This window comes from Galeopterus variegatus, unplaced genomic scaffold (genome assembly GCF_000696425.1).
Source record: "Galeopterus variegatus unplaced genomic scaffold, G_variegatus-3.0.2 Scaffold5162, whole genome shotgun sequence".
Taxonomy (NCBI): domain Eukaryota; kingdom Metazoa; phylum Chordata; class Mammalia; order Dermoptera; family Cynocephalidae; genus Galeopterus; species Galeopterus variegatus.
The window spans coordinates 1-18631 of NW_007731273.1; the positions used below are offsets into that span (position 1 = coordinate 1).

Below are 18631 nucleotides of genomic sequence, written 5' to 3' on the forward strand. Positions count from 1 at the left end.
CTCTGTTATATACATAACCAGTATGTATAAATATGTGTGAATTTGAGAAAGACAGAGAGTGTATACAGATTTGTCACATGGGATGTTAAAGTTTATCAAAGGATTAAAAATATAAACACAAAATTAGAATGACAAATTATCAAATCATAAGTAGCCTCCAACGATATTACTGGAGTGGGACTAAAGCTATGTTGGAACATAAAACCACATGGGCTCTAAAAGATTTTAAAAAGACATAGTTATTTTCTTGGCATGCATTTTTCTGAGTTCCCCTATGGTTATTTAATATTTTGAACCTTGATTATGGGGCAAGATGATATTATCTGTATAAATGTAAAGTTGTTTTCCAGTCAGCCTGGCGCTGCAGACTTGCAAGTACTATCCAGACCCTGGGAAACTAAGGAAGACATCAATAAAGCTATGCTGATTCCACCCCGCCAGCAGGACCCTGAGATAACAGCAAGGACAAGAGCAGAAACCAGATGGAGCCCTGGCAAGACCTTGCACCTGGCTCATTGCACAGAGTTCCCACAGCTTACATCCCCGTCCCTCGTGCTTTTCATTTCCCATGTTCCATTTTCTCTACCCCTTCAGTAAATCTGAGTCTTTGCAACAGCTTTAGCCTGGCCATTCTCCTTCAGGTTTATCTAAAGTACTCAGGTTTACCAGTATTCCTGAATAAAAGCTGACTTCCATTTTCACCAGCCTTTGACTTTAGAGTGGTTTGCTTTTGAAAGGGGGCAGGCAGCCAGACTTAGGCCTCTAACAATATTTAGTTTAACACCTTCACCTATAAATACCTCCATGTCAACTTCTCACTTTATTCTTTTCTCTACTTTCTTATCATTCTTATTGTGACATGAAATGACCATAGGTACTAATAGCCAGTCCAGAACTATGCCTCATATAAATAACTTCCAAATTTTATCCAGAGAAATTATTAAAAATCTAATTTTAAGACTTTCTAGGATAAAAACATACATCTATCATGGGCTTAAAGGCATTTGGAAACTAAGCTTTACAGTATTCATCTACTTAACAGACGCTCTCAACATATCTCCTGAAATTCGTAAGAATTTATAAAAAGTATGTCTTCTCTGTTAGGCCAAATAAAAAATGCATGCAATTGGCCACAAGAAAATTTAGAGTACAAAAGCAACTCAAAGTACATTTCATATCAGTGTTGAGGTAGAATTATCTACATATATCAAGATGCACACAGCTAAATAATGTTTGCTTCTCTGGCTTAATTTAGTTTCTTAAGGTTTTTCAATCGTCTTCCCTAACATTTCATTGTCATTCTCCCTGCATTCAGCCAAACTACACGAAAAGTACCATTATACGTATTTCTAATTCTTCACTTTTTCTGCTTTACTAATTGGGTGAGCATTTGTTGTCAGCCTTACACAAGGTACCATGATTGCTGCGAGAGATACAAAACTGAAAAGATAAGATCCCCGCCCTTAAGACCACTGTCTGATTGAAGAAACACAAAAATAAACAAACAAGCCTACAACAATATTAAGCACTATGCGAACGGGATCGCATGGGAGGGAGAGCTAAACAAGGAAAATTTTCTAGAAGAGATGTCTTCTCAGGTAAATCAAGAAGGAAAAGGAGTAGAGTTAAGCAAACAGATGTCTTCTGAGGTAAATCAAGAAGAAAAAGTAGTAGAGTTAAGGTAGGCACAGTAGATGGAAGACAGGAGAAGAAAACCCAGACAATGGTAGCAGTATATGTAAAGGCTTATGGCTCATTATAGAAAAAGCAAGTACTTTCATATGCTATAGTAAAACGAAATAGGAAGACAGAAAGCTGTCAAGGCAAGAAAAAAAATCAGATCACAAAGGGTCAAACATGTTCTTCTTTTTTTTTTTTTTAAAAGATGACCGGTAAGGGGATCTCAACCCTTGGCTTGGTGTTGTCAGCACCACGCTCAGCCAGTGAGCAAACCGGCCATCCATATATGGGATCCGAACCCGGGGCCTTGGTGTTATCAGCACCGCACTCTCCATAGTGAGCCACGGGCCGGCTCCAAACATGTTCTTCTAAAGAGCATGAATTTTATCCTGGAGACAAAAAAGATCCACTGAAGGATTTTAAGTAGACAAGCATGAAATAAAGAGATAGGAGTTTTAAAATGGCAATGGGGAATAAATGTTGAAAAAGACAAGACAGAGATCATCTAGGACTCCAGTACAGTAATCCAAACAAGAAATGATATCTTGAATTAAGACAGTAACCACGGACATCAAGAGGAGGCAAAATTCAAGACAAAGTAAAAGATGGTAAAATAGGTAGCACTTGATAATTGAAAATATAAGATTGATAAGAGGGGTAAGTGTGAAAATGACACGTGGATATTATGACAGTCTTAGAAATAAGAAATGAAGAAGTAGGTTATGCATAGTATACAGTCAACTGAATAAAATGACTGCAAAATAATTAAATCTACATGATTTCTTAAACACACACAAACGGAAAAAAGTCTGGTTAACAACAGTTATCTCTAGGTAGTAAAATTATGTGGGTTTTTTTCCTTTTTGCTTTACTGATTTTTCCAATTTTGTCTATAATTAGAACAAGTTTCCTTTTAGTTAGAGAAGTATTTTTCTTAAAAAAAAAAACAAAAGCATGAAATAAAGAGATAGGAGTTTTAAAATGGCAATGGGGAATAAATGTTGAAAAAGACAAGACAGAGATCATCTAGGACTCCAGTACAGTAATCCAAACAATGATATCTTGAATTAAGACAGTAACCACGGACATCAAGAGGAGGCAAAATTCAAGACAAAGTAAAAGATGGTAAAATAGGTAGCACTTGATAATTGAAAATATAAGATTGATAAGAGGGGTAAGTGTGAAAATGACACGTGGATATTATGACAGTCTTAGAAATAAGAAATGAAGAAGTAGGTTATGCATAGTATACAGTCAACTGAATAAAATGACTGCAAAATAATTAAATCTACATGATTTCTTAAACACACACAAACGGAAAAAAGTCTGGTTAACAACAGTTATCTCTAGGTAGTAAAATTATGTGGGTTTTTTTCCTTTTTGCTTTACTGATTTTTCCAATTTTGTCTATAATTAGAACAAGTTTCCTTTTAGTTAGATAAGTATTTTCCTTAAAAAAAAAAAAAAAAAAAAACACAACAATTGAGTTTCCTCCCCCTCAACTGCTGTTAAGGTAAGTATTTAAATCAAGAGACAGCGCTGTAGACAATGTCTGCAAACTAACTTATGAACAGAACTAAGTTATATTTTTTAAACACAGGCATTTTAGAAAAAGAGAAAAGTACTCTTGCTTGCCCACTGCTAATGGAAATCAGAAAAGGATTACACATTAAACAATCCCAAACCAAACTGCTTACATTAAATCTCAATAAAATTATTCCACATGCAGTGAAGCTACTCAAATCAAATATATGCAAAAATGTCAAAAATGCCACTAGACATATACAACATAAGAAAACAAGATAAAAAATATATACAAAAATGAACTGAAATTTTAAATAAGATCTGTTTCCTTCAACAACAGAGTCCCTTATTTTTAAAGTTTACACCCTAGCACTCAAAAACAAGAGATGTTACTTCACAGACTTGAAATAAAATTGCAAAAGAACAATATTTTTAGGGGCCATCGAGGCTAATAAAGATGATGCGAAAGATTGAATGACTTTGATAAAAAGAAATTGAACAAAGAAGCTGTGTCATTTCTGAACTCAATGGTCAAGTCCAGCAAAAGAGAAACATAAATATTACACAGGCTACTAGAAGTTCTAGTGAGATTGAAGAGATGGCTAGAAATCCACAGTTCCTAAGTTGCTCTTGCTGAATCCTATAAATAAGTGAAAATGAAGAAAATCTACAGCACACAGGAAGGAATGTATGAGGGAATGGCTAGTTTCTGAAGACTGACTACCAAGGCAAAGGCTAAAGAGAAGCGAGAAAGAGAGGTTTTTCTTTCCATCTTCTCCCCTAAAAACAATTCTGCACCTCACCTCTTTTCAGTTTTCATCTTTATTGCTCTTAGTCCTTTTACTAGTCCATTTACAAGGTAATTTTAATAATCTCCTAATACTTGTTCATCACTGTTGATAATTTTTCATCCAAACAACTCTCCTTTGGAGTTAAAAACATATATACTAGCATTCTCTTTTCATAGTAATAAATTCATAATGTCCTCTACTGATCTCCTTAGGCTTTCTTTGGCTCTCTTACCTCTAAAACCTGCCTCCAACTACCTTTTCCATTAACTTCTCAGTTTCTTTCCTCAAAGCCAAATCTCTAAAAACCATTTGTTTGGCTTGGTTGTCAAACTGCAAGACTAGTATTGCAGAATTGGAAGAAGTACATATTAAATGGTCAAGCCTGAAAAGTATATCATAATTAAGAACTATGTTTTACGATATATGCATATGAATGCATCTACAGACTGAAATCAAGGTAAATTAAAGACTTTGTGATTCTAATTCTTAGAACTGGTTAATCGATCAACAAATATTTACTACATGCTATAATGGAATTAGTACCATACATGATAACAAACAGTACACAAAATTAAATAAGAAAAGATGCATACCTGAATTCTCTACAGAGAAGAGGACAAATAAGACGTTTAAAGGAATCATCCAGTGAATTATGTAAGATCTTCATTAACTCTGGCCTTGCAAAGCCACGTGGTCTCCACCTGCAAAAAAGAAAAGGCCATACAAAAATTGATACAACAAGAATAAGACCATGAAAGGGTTCCTGAAAGAAAGCAGAAGGAGAGGAGTAGAAAAGGGGGAAAAACCTTTACTGAAGCCAAAGTAACATAATCTGTGAGGAGAGGCTGTGCCGTCTGGAAATTATTACTATGACATCTGGAGTTTTTATTTTTTAAATCCCGGTAACTATGGTGAGACATATAACTTAAGGGAAAAAATTTCCTCTTCTGGGAAGAGTCTCCAAAAGCATTATTAATAATGGCTAAATCATAAGTTATAAGATATAAGTCACACAAAAAAATTACTACAGCACTGCTATATTGTGTACCTCCCCAAATTCATATACTGAAGCCCTAACCCCCAATGTGAAGGTATTTGGAGATGGGGCCTTTGGGAGCAAATTAGGTTTAGATGAGGTCATGAGAGTGGGTCTCTTGGAATTAGTGCCCTTACAAAAAGAAACACCAGAGAGCTTGTTCTCTTTCTCTCCCTCTCCACCATGTGAGGACACAGAAAGAAGGCGGCTGTCTGCAAGCCAGGAAGAGAGTCTTCACCAGGAACTAAAATGGCCAGCACCTTAATCTTGGACTTTCCAGCCTCTAGAAGTATGAGAAAATAAATTTCTGTTGTTTAAGCCACCCAGTCTACCTGGGTTATGGGACAAAATGTTAGGAAGATAGTCCTTAGAGAAAGAAAGATCTTAATGGAGTGAATTTTTTTTAATGTACGTATCTGATATCTGCTAAATGTCATTCCCTTCAAGCCCCAACCAAGGTTTCCCAATTGTTTGCAGAAAAATGCCATAAATCCTTATATATTACCTACCCACACCCTCTCAAAGCCCCAAAGTCTTCTTTAACCCTTAAGATCCTTCCTTAGCTTGGACTGCTCTGCTCACCTCCCTAGAAAAGAGTGCTGTGAGTCTATTTTATACCTGAGGATTCCTCAATTACTCTCATTCAGTTGACCTTTAGACCATTAGACCAGGCCCTAAAAGATAATAGCCCCATACTTGTTTCCTACATTATAGAAACTCCTTTTTGTTCTTTACCTAACAACATTTTCATTTCACTGGCTTCCTGGGATCTATTCATGGTACTTAGCACACTAAGGGACCTGAAACAGTACAGTGAATCCACAGACCTTATTACTTTTTCTATCTTTAAACTTAAATACAATGAGTTTGCTTTATAGGATATCATCTCAAAACTTTATTTTTCCTCTAATTCAATACCTCTAGTTAAATACCTCTGAATAAAACTAAGAAGCACCTGAGTTAAACCAAATTCCACAATACAAATCACATGCTATATAAGATGTGCACAATGAAGCACAAAATTACAGTGGGGGGTCACGAACTCAAATACCTACAAAAGCCAGGATACTACTGTAAACAACTGAACAAGACCTTAGTCCTAAACTGTATGTTTTTGACAGAGACATGTTTATTCACTCATTACACACAAAGAAATATTCTCCACTTTGACAAAGAAATATGCTCTCCCCATTTCTTACATGTAAGATAAGGATAGGCTGTCACCTAATTTTCATTTTTCCACATTTAAAAGAGAACTGGATACAGGAAATAGTTCCCCTTAAGTCTACTACATGAAAAACAGGAGCACAATTTTAGAGAACAGAAATTTATTCATCAAGTTAAAGACACAAACATCTGCAAGCTCAAGAAGAGAAGTTCTGGTCATTATATAATCCAACTCATGGATGGGGAATTGTTGAGATCATTCCCTCACATGTTTTTGTTTAAAGAGCAAACACAGAAACTCGCATTATTGGGGTTCTCACAAACATAACAACTATTTCAGCATCTGATAAGCTTAGAAATGGAAAGATTCATATTATCTTTTATTATTATTATTATTATTATTTAAATTTTTATTTATTTTGTCTTTTTCGTGACCGGTAAGGGGATCACAACCCTTGGTGTGGTGTCACCCGCACCGCGCTCAGCCAGTGAGCGCACCGGCCATTCCTATATAGGATCCGAACCCACAGCGGGAGCATCGCTGTGCTCCCAGCGCCGCACTCTCCCGAGTGCGCCACGTGCCGGCCCCATATTATCTTTTAATTCTAGTTTTCCACAAACTTTTTGAAGTACCCTTGTATTTGTCTAGTTTACAGGTGGATCTCCAACATCTAGCATATAACCTAAACGGATGATGTTGGGAAAATAGAATAGCTTGGTCAGGGCCCTCGCCTCGGGTCCAGCTGGGTGTGGTTCAGCATTCTTTGTAAGCAAATTATGTGTGTGTGTGTGTGTGTGTGTGTGTGTGTGTAGTGTGCATGCACGCCAATGTATCTTTTTAGTTTTTTGCTATTCTTGTGTTCTTCTTGAGAGAGAGAGAGAGAGAGGAGTTTTAGTGAAGCAGGCAGGTGGGCGTCTGCCCTGGGCGTGTGGGGTCTGGTGACCCAGCCTGGCATACGAAGGGTTTGTGACCCAGTCCGTGAATTGGCTTGAGGGGTCTGGGAGCTCCAGACCCAGACCTAGCTCAACAATCAGCCTAGTCAGCAGGATTACCAGCAGGTAAAAGAGCTCGACAACTGGCGTGGTCATGGAGCTAGACAATTGGTGTCGCAAACAGGATAAGTAGCTCTGCAGTTGGCGCTGTGAGCAGGATTTTGACATTAGCCATAGCCTAGCTGGAGCGCCACAACTGGTGTAGTGAGGACAGGATTAAGAGCTCTACCACTGGCTAAGTCGGCAGAATGCCGACATCAGCCTTAGCCCTGGCTCCACAGATGAGTACATGAGAGAGGAGGAGGGTGGAAAGGTAGGAAAAAAGAGAGTAAAAAAAGGATGAAAAGATTCATCAAGTAAGCATCTCCAATAATTTGAATGTGTTTAAAGAAAAGAAAAAAATCCTTGAGAATAGTACTTTAGTTACCTGAGAAATGTTTCTGCTCTTAGAATTATCTATATGAAGAAAAACTGCTAAACCTGACTGAAAATTATATTACTATACCCTAATGGTATAATACATATATTGTAGGTAAAATAATATTACCAATTATTCAACTGGAGTAGAACCAAACAAAATAAAATATAGATAAGCTAAGGAAAAACAAATCACTGTAAAGAAAACCATTCCTTGACATTTACTTAGTATAAAGATAATTGGTTAAAGCATAACTAATACTTCTTTAACTATTGAGGACTAACTCTGATACTGAGTATATGAATATCTGTAGGAAAATAAGCTAGAAATTGTATCCAATTTACTGTGATCTATTTACTAAAACATTTCTAAAAAGGGAATAAGCACAATAATCCCACCGCTCTGTAATAATAGATAATCAAAGGCCTGCTCTTTACCAGGCATTGTAGTACACAATTACATGGTATATCACTTAATTCTCTCAAATCTATGAGGAAGATATTACTCATTATTTTAAGGATAATGAAACTGAGAAAGAAATTAAGTAACATGGCCATGGTCACATGGGTAGAAAGTAATATAACTGAAATATACCCATTTCTCAGGATTTTGCTCTTTCTATGAAACTGTCTTAGAGTTTCATTATATCTTAAATTGAAATTATCTAATTTCTTAATACAATCTTTTTTTTTTTTTTTTGTCTTTTTCTGTGTCCGGCAACGGATCGCAACCCTCAGTGTTGCCCCCGTACCGGACCGGGGACCGGCAACGGTATCGCAACCCTCGGCGTTGCTCCCGTGCCTCGTTTTGTCCGTTAATACAATCTTTTAAATCTAAGATTTCTTTTCCTTTTTATTTTCAATGGAATACGGTATCGCAACCCTCGGCGTTGCTCCCGTGCCTCGCTCAGCCAGTGAGCGGGAACCGGTCCGTTAATACAATCTTTTAAATCTAAGATTTCTTTTCCTTTTTATTTTCAATGGAACTTGCTTATTTACAAAGGAAATAAGCACTGATTAAAAAATGACAGCTATAAAAAAGGGCATATAATAGAAAATAAAAATCTCATATCAGAAAGAAGGAATAAACTGTTTATTATCTTCTCAGACTTTTTCCTACACATACATAGGTATCATTTGCCACTAACGAGATCATACTATAAATATAATTATAAACTGTCTTTTTAACCTAAAAAGACATGTTTATATCTCCACTTTTAGCTCTATCTCAACTTTTCCAAACCGTATGAATATAATGTAATTGCCTTAAGTAATCTACCTACTAATTAACATTTACATTGTTGCTTTACTTGATGCTTGCTTAGTTAGTATTATTCGGTTCAGCAAGTTGATCCTTCATGGAATTGGCTTTTTGCAAACTGGCTTCCAATGAATTGACACAAGAGCTATGTTGGATGAGAGAGCTAATTCCCAAGGTACACAGCACTTACTCTTCTCAAAGAATATCTCATCTAATTTTTCAAGTAGCATTCTCAGCAATCTCTCTAATGTAAGGACACACAGAGCCAGCTGGTGATGAGCACATCCAAAATTTATATCTCCTCACTGTTAGGTAAGCCACTTTTCCTCTTTGCATCATTTTCTCATTGGTCAAATGGTGGCTACAAACTCTGCTCTACCAACTAAATAGATTGTTGTGAAGCTGAAACACAATCTGAAAAGTTAAAACTAAAAGTTAAAAGTGTTATACAAACATGTGGTACTATTTTTAAAGGTTCCCTTAACAAATGAAAAGGATAATAAAAATTACATATGTTTAGAAATTTCTTTAAAATATCTAATAAATTTAATGTTTATTTCAGTCCTTAATGTGCAAAATATTTTACGTGAATCACATATAGTATGTTTAGTGATTTACAATGTAATATCTGATAAATTAAATTTTAGATTCAATCATCCTTAATGAGCAAAACATTTCAGATATGCTATATACAGTATCATGTTTTCATTAACTTATTTTTTCACAAGAGAAAACATGCTCTTTATAAAAGATTTGAATGGTACAGTGAGGTATTGAAGTAAAAGTCCCTCTCTCTAAAGATAATCACTATTAATAATTTCTAATGCACCTTTCCGGATATTTTCTATTTAAACATACACAACACATATAGTGTACTTATTTTTTTTAAATGTAAAAGGAATACTATATATAGTCACTTGTTTTTTTTTTATTTTTAACATAATAGACATTTTTCTATATTTGTACATACAAATATCAGCATGGTAGTTTAGAAAGAAAAGAGAGAATTCTGTAAAAATCTATAAACAAACCTGTTTTGGATACACCACCTACAGAATTCATTCTTCACTCCATCAGAAATATTGACCTTGACTGTTAGTATCTTCAAATTTTCTCCACGGTTAATTGCCAGAATCTGAGAGCAAACATATATGGCAAAGACTGATAATTCGCAAAACATATAAATGATAAATTTAACCAGTCAACATTTAAGAAACAAACCAAGTGGCTAGCTAAGAGCTTTGTTATTTTTTTAATCATTTATTTACCAAGAATGAATCCAAACCAATAACTTGTTTATACTTTTTTCAAGTAGCTTACCTCCCTCATAAAACCATAACATGCATTTTGAAAATAAAATACAGGTACAAACCCTATCTATCACATTCCTAAAAAAGAGACTGAAGAGAGCTAAAAAATCTCATTTCAGATTCTACTAATTAAAAATTTTGATCATCTGGAGTTGGAAGGGTATACTTTTTACAACTGTGAAAAGATAACTGCTGCTAAGAGAAATACAAATATGCAAAATCCTAAGTACAATATTTAATAGCTACTAATTTTTACCATTTACAGAACCCTTACTAATTGTAGGGCCCATCTAAGCACTTTAAATATATTAACTCAAGTAATCCTTACAACTACCAGTGATGTATGTATTATCATCTTCATTTTATATAACGATTTTTCTGAAACTAACTTGTCCCAAATCACAAAGCTAGCAAATAGCAAAGGAGGAATTTAAACTCAGATCAACCTACTCTTAATTCATATTATATTAAAAGAACAACTGTTTTAAAACACATTAAAAACACTCCTTTAAGAAGTGTCAACAAAACCTAAAGCAAGCAGAAGGAAGGAAATAATAAAGAATAGGATGAAAATTAATAAAATAGAGAATAGAAAAAAAAAATAGAGAATATCAACAAAACCAAACGTTGGTTCTTAGAAAACATCAACAAACTTAAAGGACCTTTTGCTAGACGAACCAAGAAAAAAAGAAAAAAACACTCAAACTACCAAAATCAGGAACTAAAGAAAGGCCATAACTATGAACCTTACAGAAATAAAATGGATTATTATAAGAGAATACTATGAACAACTAATGGACAAATTCCTAAAAAGATATAAACTACCAAAACCAAATACAAAAGAAATAGAAAATCTGAATAGACTTCTAACAAATAAAGACATTGAATTAATAATTTAAAAATTTGCCACAAAGAAATGTCGAAGCTCAGAGGGCTCCACCATAGAATCCGGCCAAACATTTAAAAAAGAATTAATACCAATTCTTTACAAACTTTTCCAAAAAATACAAGAAATGGGAAAACTTCCCAACTGTTTCTATGAGGCCAGTATTACCCTGATACAAAACCAGATAAGAAAACATAGAGAGCAATATCTCTTATAAATATAAATGTAAAAATCCTCAATAAAATAATAGGAAACCAAACCCAGAAATATATAAAACAGATTAGAGTAGAATTTGTTCCAGGAATACCTAGTTGTTTTAAGATCCAAAAATCAATTAACCTAATACATTATATCAACAGAACAAAAATCAAAAATCATATAATCTCAATAGATGCAGAAAGAACAGTTGACAAAATCTAGCAGCCTTTATGATAAAAGCACTCAACAAACTAGGAATAGATGATTCTTCAGTGTTAGAAAGGGCTTGTACAGAAACCTCACGGTTAACATCATATTTAATGGTGAGAGACTGGATCCCTCTAAGACCATGAACAAGACAGGGTGTCAGCTCTTGCCACCTCTATTCAAGATTGTAATGGAGGTTCTGGTCAGGGAGAAGGGAGGGAGGGAATCCAAATTGTAAAGGAATAAGTAAAACTGTCTCTATTTGCAACTAGCATGATCTTGTATATATAGAAAATCCTGGGCCGAGCCCGTAGCACACTCGGGAGAGTGCAGCGCTGGGAGCACAGCAGCGCTCCCGCTGCGGGTTCGGAGCCTATGGCTGAGCACGGTGCGGCCGGTCTCAAAAAAAAAAAAAGAAAGAAAAAAGAAAATCCTAAGGAATCCACTATAAAACTATTAGAACAGAGTTCATCAAAGTTGCAAAACGTAAGATCAATATACAAAAGCAATTCCCACACACCAGCAATAAACATTCTGAAAACAAATTTTTTACTCTGTTTTTCACATACTAGTAATGTAATATATCAAACTTACAAAAAGTCCTGACACAGGAGGACCCATGATGGAGAAGGCAATAGGGTAAGAGAAATAATAGAGCTTGGGGCAGAAACTAAAGTTGAAAGTGAGTAGTGAGATAAAGCAGAATTACTGCAGATGGCAGCACTGAACAAGAAATAGCTAGTGTAAAAGATGCAAGAAGTGGGACATCAATAAAAGAGACAACAAAAACAAAAGGAACAGAAGGTCTCAAGTGACAATGTGAAGGCTGAGTAACAAATTCATGTGGTAGAAAAGACCACACAAAGGACCAATTTGGAGAAGAAAGAAAAAAAAGATACAGCCAGAAATATTAATTTAGTAGACAGCTATAAGAGCTATTCCCACAGTATTTGGAGGAGCTCCAGGAAATGTTGTTCCTTTACCACCGTCTTTCAGTGTTTTTATTCATTTCTGTATTTTGGGGTATTATATACTGGGGTATCTACGGGGAGGCTGGAAAGCAGGGCTCATAGTTAGGGACATGAGGCCTCAGCACTATAGAGATTGGGAAGCCATCTTTATGACCTAGCATATCCTCATTCCAGCCTACAAGATAACTAAAAAGTTTTTAAAACACAGGACTGTTTTTCAAAACCAACATTCCCAAAATGCTTTACTTTCTCAGACCTGAGTACTGTCACACCCAGAAGCCAGTGTCAATCATTATCTTAAATTCAGCCACAAACTAACTCAGAATGCCCCATGTGCTAAACACACTAGTTAAAATGCAGAGACCAACAAAATATTTTCAAACGGAGATTAGAAAGGCTAGATTTTAATAGAATAAAAGTATTCACATTTTTCCCAAAGTTCCAATAAAATTAAATCAACATGAAGGAGGACAAAATATTGCAGCAAAATCATTTCTACAAAAGAAAGTTTTGTATTTTGTATTTTTGAAAAATTATCTTTCATTATGCTGTATCAGTGGACCATAACTAGGCAAATAAAATTTCACTGTACTAACTTTTCAAATTATTTAAAGTATGTACTTCATCTGATATGATAAATACAGTGTACACAAAAGTAAAATTGAAAACTTTAGACATAATAGTGAAACATTTCAAATCTTCAAGGGTAGTACTCATATCAGCTCTATATCCCAAATAGGAACCAACATATAAATAAGTGTTCAAGAAATATTTGTGTGATAATTACACCAAAACAAACAAAAATTTTTTATATCTATATCATAAATTTTAAAAAGTTACATTTTTAACGATGAAAATTAAATATCGCATGAAAAGTAAAACATTCTAGTCTTTTCCATCATCTTCTCTTTATAGCCGTAAATTGCTGACAGGAAGAAAAATAAATTTAAAAAAGTGATTATTGAGGACTTCCAAGTTTGGGGCACCCTCAGTCTGATGATTCCAAATCTCCCTCTCATCTTTCCAGACGAACCATAAAACCAATAAAGAGAATAAATAAAACAACATAGGACCCACATCATTGGCATTTCTAGGAGGTAAAGGATAACAGTGGGCAACTAACAGACAAACCAAAAATTCTGTAAACAAGGAGGCTGGAAAATGAGATATTTGAGGGGAAAATGGCTTTTTAAAATTCCTATGCATACCAGGGACTCTAGCCACCTGCATAGTCAGGGCTAGACACATGCTCTGAAAAGACCTGAGAAAACCTTAAGCTTTCACCTTGGAATGACCTTTGAGCTCCATGCAAACAGGAGGTAAAGGTTAAGGAAGACTTGTTAATGGCCTCACTAAGTGTTAAAGGACTGCCCCAGCACACAGCCAATCTACAAAGGCTGGGAGAGTTTGTGTTTTAGTTTGCTTGTTTGTTTGGCTCCAGGTATTTAAGAAAATCTCTGTCAAATAACTAGCTGGAGACTTTGGTGGCCACACATAACAAGGAAAACAGATTTAATAACCCACAATAAGCAACAACAACTAACACTAGGGAGGGAAGACAATCTGATTTCCAGAGTTGCCAAGTTATAATATTCAAAATATCTTCTTTTTAAAAAAAAAAAAAAAAAAAAAAAACAAGGAATGCAAAGAAACAAGAAAGTATGACCCATTCGTAGGGAAAAAAAAAAGAAATTAATAGAATCAGTCCCTGAGGAAGCTTAGACACTGGCCTTACTCAACAAAGATTTTAAGTCAACTGTCTTAAATATGCTCAGAGTTAAAGAAAATCATGGAGAGAGAACTAAAGAAAGCTGAGAAAATGACGTCTCGACAATATAGAAACCAATAAAGAGTTAGAAATTATAAAAAGAAACCAAATAGAAATTATGGAACCGAAAAGTACAATCACTGAAATGAAAAATTTGCTAGTGGGGTTCAACAGCAAATTTGAACAAACAGAAGAACAAGTCAGCAAACTTGAAGATAGCTCAATTGAGATTATACAGTCCGAGAAGAGAGAAAAAAAAGAAAGAAAAGAAAAAAATATGAACAGAGCCTAAGAGATCTGTAGAATACTATCAAGCATACCCAATGTATATGATGGGAATCCCAGGAGAGGACGGAAATGAGCAGAAAAAATATTTAAGGAAATAAAGACTACGAATTTACCAATTTTGATGAAAAACATTAATTACACATCTAAGAATCACAATGAACTCCAAGGATAAACTGAAAGAGACCCACAACAGGACACATTATAATCAAACTGTCAAAAGATAAAAAAGATAAAAAAGAAAGGGGAGAAGCTACACACACACACACACACACACACACACACATACAAAGACAAAGACAGAATCTTTTTTTTTTTCTTTTTTCCTTTTTGTCTTTTTTCGTGTCCGGCAACGGATCGCAACCCTCAGTGTCGCGCCCGTACCGGACAGGGACCAGCAACGGGATCGCAAACCTCGGTGCTGCGCCCGCACCTCACTCAGCCAGTGAGCAGGAACCGGTCTGTATGTGGGATCCGAACCCTCGGCGGGAGCGCCGCCGCGCTCCCAAGCGGCGCACTGTAGCAGTGTGCCACCGGGCCGGCCCAAAGACAGAATCTTGAATGCTACAAGACAGCTGATTCCTCATCAAAAACTGTGGAAGCCATACCATAAGATAGCAGATCACATATTTAAATTGCTAAAAGAAAAAATGCTGTCACCAAGAATTCTATATCAAGAAAAATTATCCTCCAAAGATGAAGGAAATGTTTAATGGGTATAGAGATTGAGTTTTGCAAGATGACAAAGTTCTGGAGATTGGTTGTACAACAATGAGAATACACTTAACACTACTAAACTGTACACTTAAAAATAGCCAAGACAATACATTTTAAATTATGTGTATTTTTACCACAATTAAAAATAGTTTTTTTAAAAAAAGGAGAAATTAGGATTTGCCAGAAAAACAAAAACTAAGGAAGGGTGTCACTAGTAGATCTACCCTACATTAAATATTATAGGACGTCTTTCAAGCTGGAATGAAAGGACAATAGACAGTAGCTCAAAGCCACACAAAGAAATAAATAACACTGGTAAAACTAGCTACACATGTAAATATAAAAGCCAGTATTATTGTATTTTGATTTAGAACTCCTTTTTTTCTCCTTATATGATTTAAAAGCTGCATTCCACAATGCAGATATAGCCTATGAATACATTTAGAAAAAAAATTAGTAAACTGAAAAATGAAATTAAAAGACTGAGATAAAATGACTAAATGAGATCTCTCATACTTTATTCTAAATCAGGTATCTGTGATTTCTATTTCACATAGAAAAGATCCAGAATTGAACTCAAATGTAAGCATACTGGGGAGCAGAGACTAACAATAAAGATGACCGGACAAAAAGTCAAGATAACTGAGTTGTTACACCGTCAGCTCTGCTAATAACTCTCAGTTTCACTTACTAACTTTTCTGGGTCTTCAGTTCCCCATTTGTGAAATGGAAAAGATATGACAATATTATAAGAATTTAGGATTCAGATCCCTGTACTGGTCAGCCACCCTGCACCCCCCAACCCCCCAAAAAAAGAATTTACATGAAGGAAAAAAGAAAACAGTTGACATAAAATTCTTGAAATCCTCAGTCCTTAGTAAGTTTCAGATCCCTGTACTGGTCAGCCACCCTGCACCCCCCAACCCCCCAAAAAAAGAATTTACACGAAGGAAAAAAGAAAACAGTTGACATAAAATTCTTGAAATCCTCAGTCCTTAGTAAGCAAAGTAGCAGGCAAATCCAAAGTATTATCATTATTACTATAAGCATGCACAAGCAGTTCCCTTATTTACCTGATGATGCTGGATGTTTCTTATGTTGCATGAAAAATTCTGGTAGAGCAAAAACTTATCAACATCTTTCTCATTTACCTTTTTTGAGGACACTTTTGCCAGAGATGACTGGATACAGATGTATCTATTCTGGCACCTGTTTAGATACACAAATGTTCAAAAAATAAGCAGTTATTAATAAGCGCTTTAGTAAAGAAAAACATTATGTAGAAATAAGTATAGAAAAAAAAGTTAAGCTATTACCAAATGAGATTTTTTTAATAATGCCCAACTATGAAAATGATGTTACTGACCCACCAAAGAGGACTCTTTGCCTATTTGTGCTAGCACAGGTCCTACAGATCTATTTATATATCAACCCAATCCCCCATAAAATGCCTAAATGAGTTCAGATACCATTTGTAGTTATACAAGAGACCAAAACTATCTATAAAAAACACACCAATAACTTGGTCTAAATATCCAACCACCAAGTTAGGCAGTCAGTTAATTAAAAGCTAAAAAAGGAGGGAAACAAAAGGATGTGTCAGGACAGCTTCCAACAGCAATTTATAAAACTGAACCAAATATCAGCAGCATAATTACTTGTAAATACACATTTTTAAACCTAAGCAACTCTCCTACTTCAACTCATTCCTGCTGGGGCCACTGAGAAAACAGAAAAGTTCTCTTCCTTGTAAAAACAAAACCCTGACAAGCAACAGTACTCAAGTGGTTCATCTCTGCCTTTCCTCTCCTCCGTACAGCTCACTCAGAGATGTAGAAAGAGAGAGAGAGAGAGAGGAAGAGCAGACCTCTGGAAGAAGTCTGTCTTCTCTTCTGATACACAGCAGAAAAAGACAGAGTACATATAAAAGGGTTTTAAATTAATATCTTTTTTTAAATGAGGAATAAAACTCATATACCCAAGTAGGCTCTCGGTCTAAGAGCTTTAATCTCTTATAAATTGGGACTGTGATTCCATGGATAAGCTGCTCTCCCCAAGAGCTAAAATTCATTCTGAGGTCACCACTTTTATCTATACCTGATATTACACATTCTCATGTCAACCCAATCATTGGTAAACACCAGAAATGAGATATTATAAAATCGAGCATATACACCACAATCAACATGTTTAAAAGGCAATGCCGCCTACTCAAAATGACCATGAATCTCTCTCTAGTATCTATTGTGTAATTCAATGGTTTGTAAACTGTATTCATCAGAGCCCTCCACTGAGGTGCCTCTGTGTAAGGAGGATGAGTAGACAGAGTTCCAGTCTCCCTGCCCAGAATTCAATTAAAACAAATTTACTTTTATCTGTTTTATATATTAAGGTTTTGTTGTTTGAACCAAGAGTTCTGCTACTAAAAAAAAGTACAAATACAAAGTTTTTAATGAACACTGGTGTTAGCACTAACCATGTGACCCTTAACAGCACAAGTCAACAAAGCAGAAAACTCTATAAGAGAGTTACTCACAATTTCCGAATGAAGTCAAGCGTGTCTTTGTCTTTAGCAATCATGTCTGCTAAAATATGCTGCACTCCTGTTTCAACATCCTGGAGCACTGAAAGTCCTTTAGGAGAAGGATAAGGAGAACAAAAACAAAAAGTATAAGATTGGTTTTAAAGTCTATAATTAAATCACAGTAAACTGATTCCAATAAAAATAAAACTTTAAATTGACAAACTCAAGACAGAAAGGTGTCAGCAGTGACTAGCTCCCCTCTGCAACAAAAACAAGCCTCCAAAAGCAATAATTCAGGCCATTACATACTCTATTGCCTAGTGGCAAAAATGCAGCTCTGGAGCCAGCTGCCTGGTCTAATCCTGGCTCCACCACTTATCAATTATGGGACCCTGCACAAGTTACTTGACTTCTCTCTCCCTCAGTTTCCTATAAAAATGGATTAATACTAGTACTGCCTTCAGGAAATGGTTGCAAAAATTAAATGTGTTATGGGAAATATGTATTAATAAAGTCATATCCCAAGGTACACTATTTTATTTGTCACAAAAACTCTCCTTTATGAGCAATTTTATTAGTATTCTTATTTTGGATTATGAGGCATTCATTCACATTTTCAATGACCTAATTGAATTTCTCAAATCTTATATACACAAAGCAGGAGCTATCATGCAGTTGTTCATCTTCACAGTTAAAATGTCTGCCAGTGGAGCATTAAGTTCTCTCCAAGAGCTTTCAGTTTGCTAATTGACAGCAGTGAGTCTCATACATCATGGCCCTTGTGATACCAATTTATACACTGAGAGAGAGCATTTGCATTGCTTTCTTTCATTTCTTTTGTCATTATTGTCCTATTTGCATTAAAGCTTTTTTTTTTTTTTTTTTTTTTTTTTTAT

At 35.3% G+C, this 18631-nt stretch overlaps 1 protein-coding gene across 1 annotated transcript in view; it reads right to left on the reverse strand.

Annotated features, from left to right (window-relative positions):
* Positions 1-4588: 4588 nt before the first annotated feature.
* Positions 4589-18631, reverse strand: part of SRBD1 (S1 RNA binding domain 1) — a gene marked incomplete at its 3' end in the record, with an annotated part of 46942 nt that continues 32899 nt past the window's right edge. The window contains exons 7-10 of the mRNA XM_008589026.1: positions 17748-17844; positions 16285-16420; positions 9901-10004; positions 4589-4696 (exon numbers count right to left, since the gene is read on the reverse strand). Of these exons, the coding sequence (XP_008587248.1) occupies positions 4589-4696; positions 9901-10004; positions 16285-16420; positions 17748-17844 (445 nt within the window). The remainder of the gene's footprint in view (positions 4697-9900; positions 10005-16284; positions 16421-17747; positions 17845-18631) is intronic.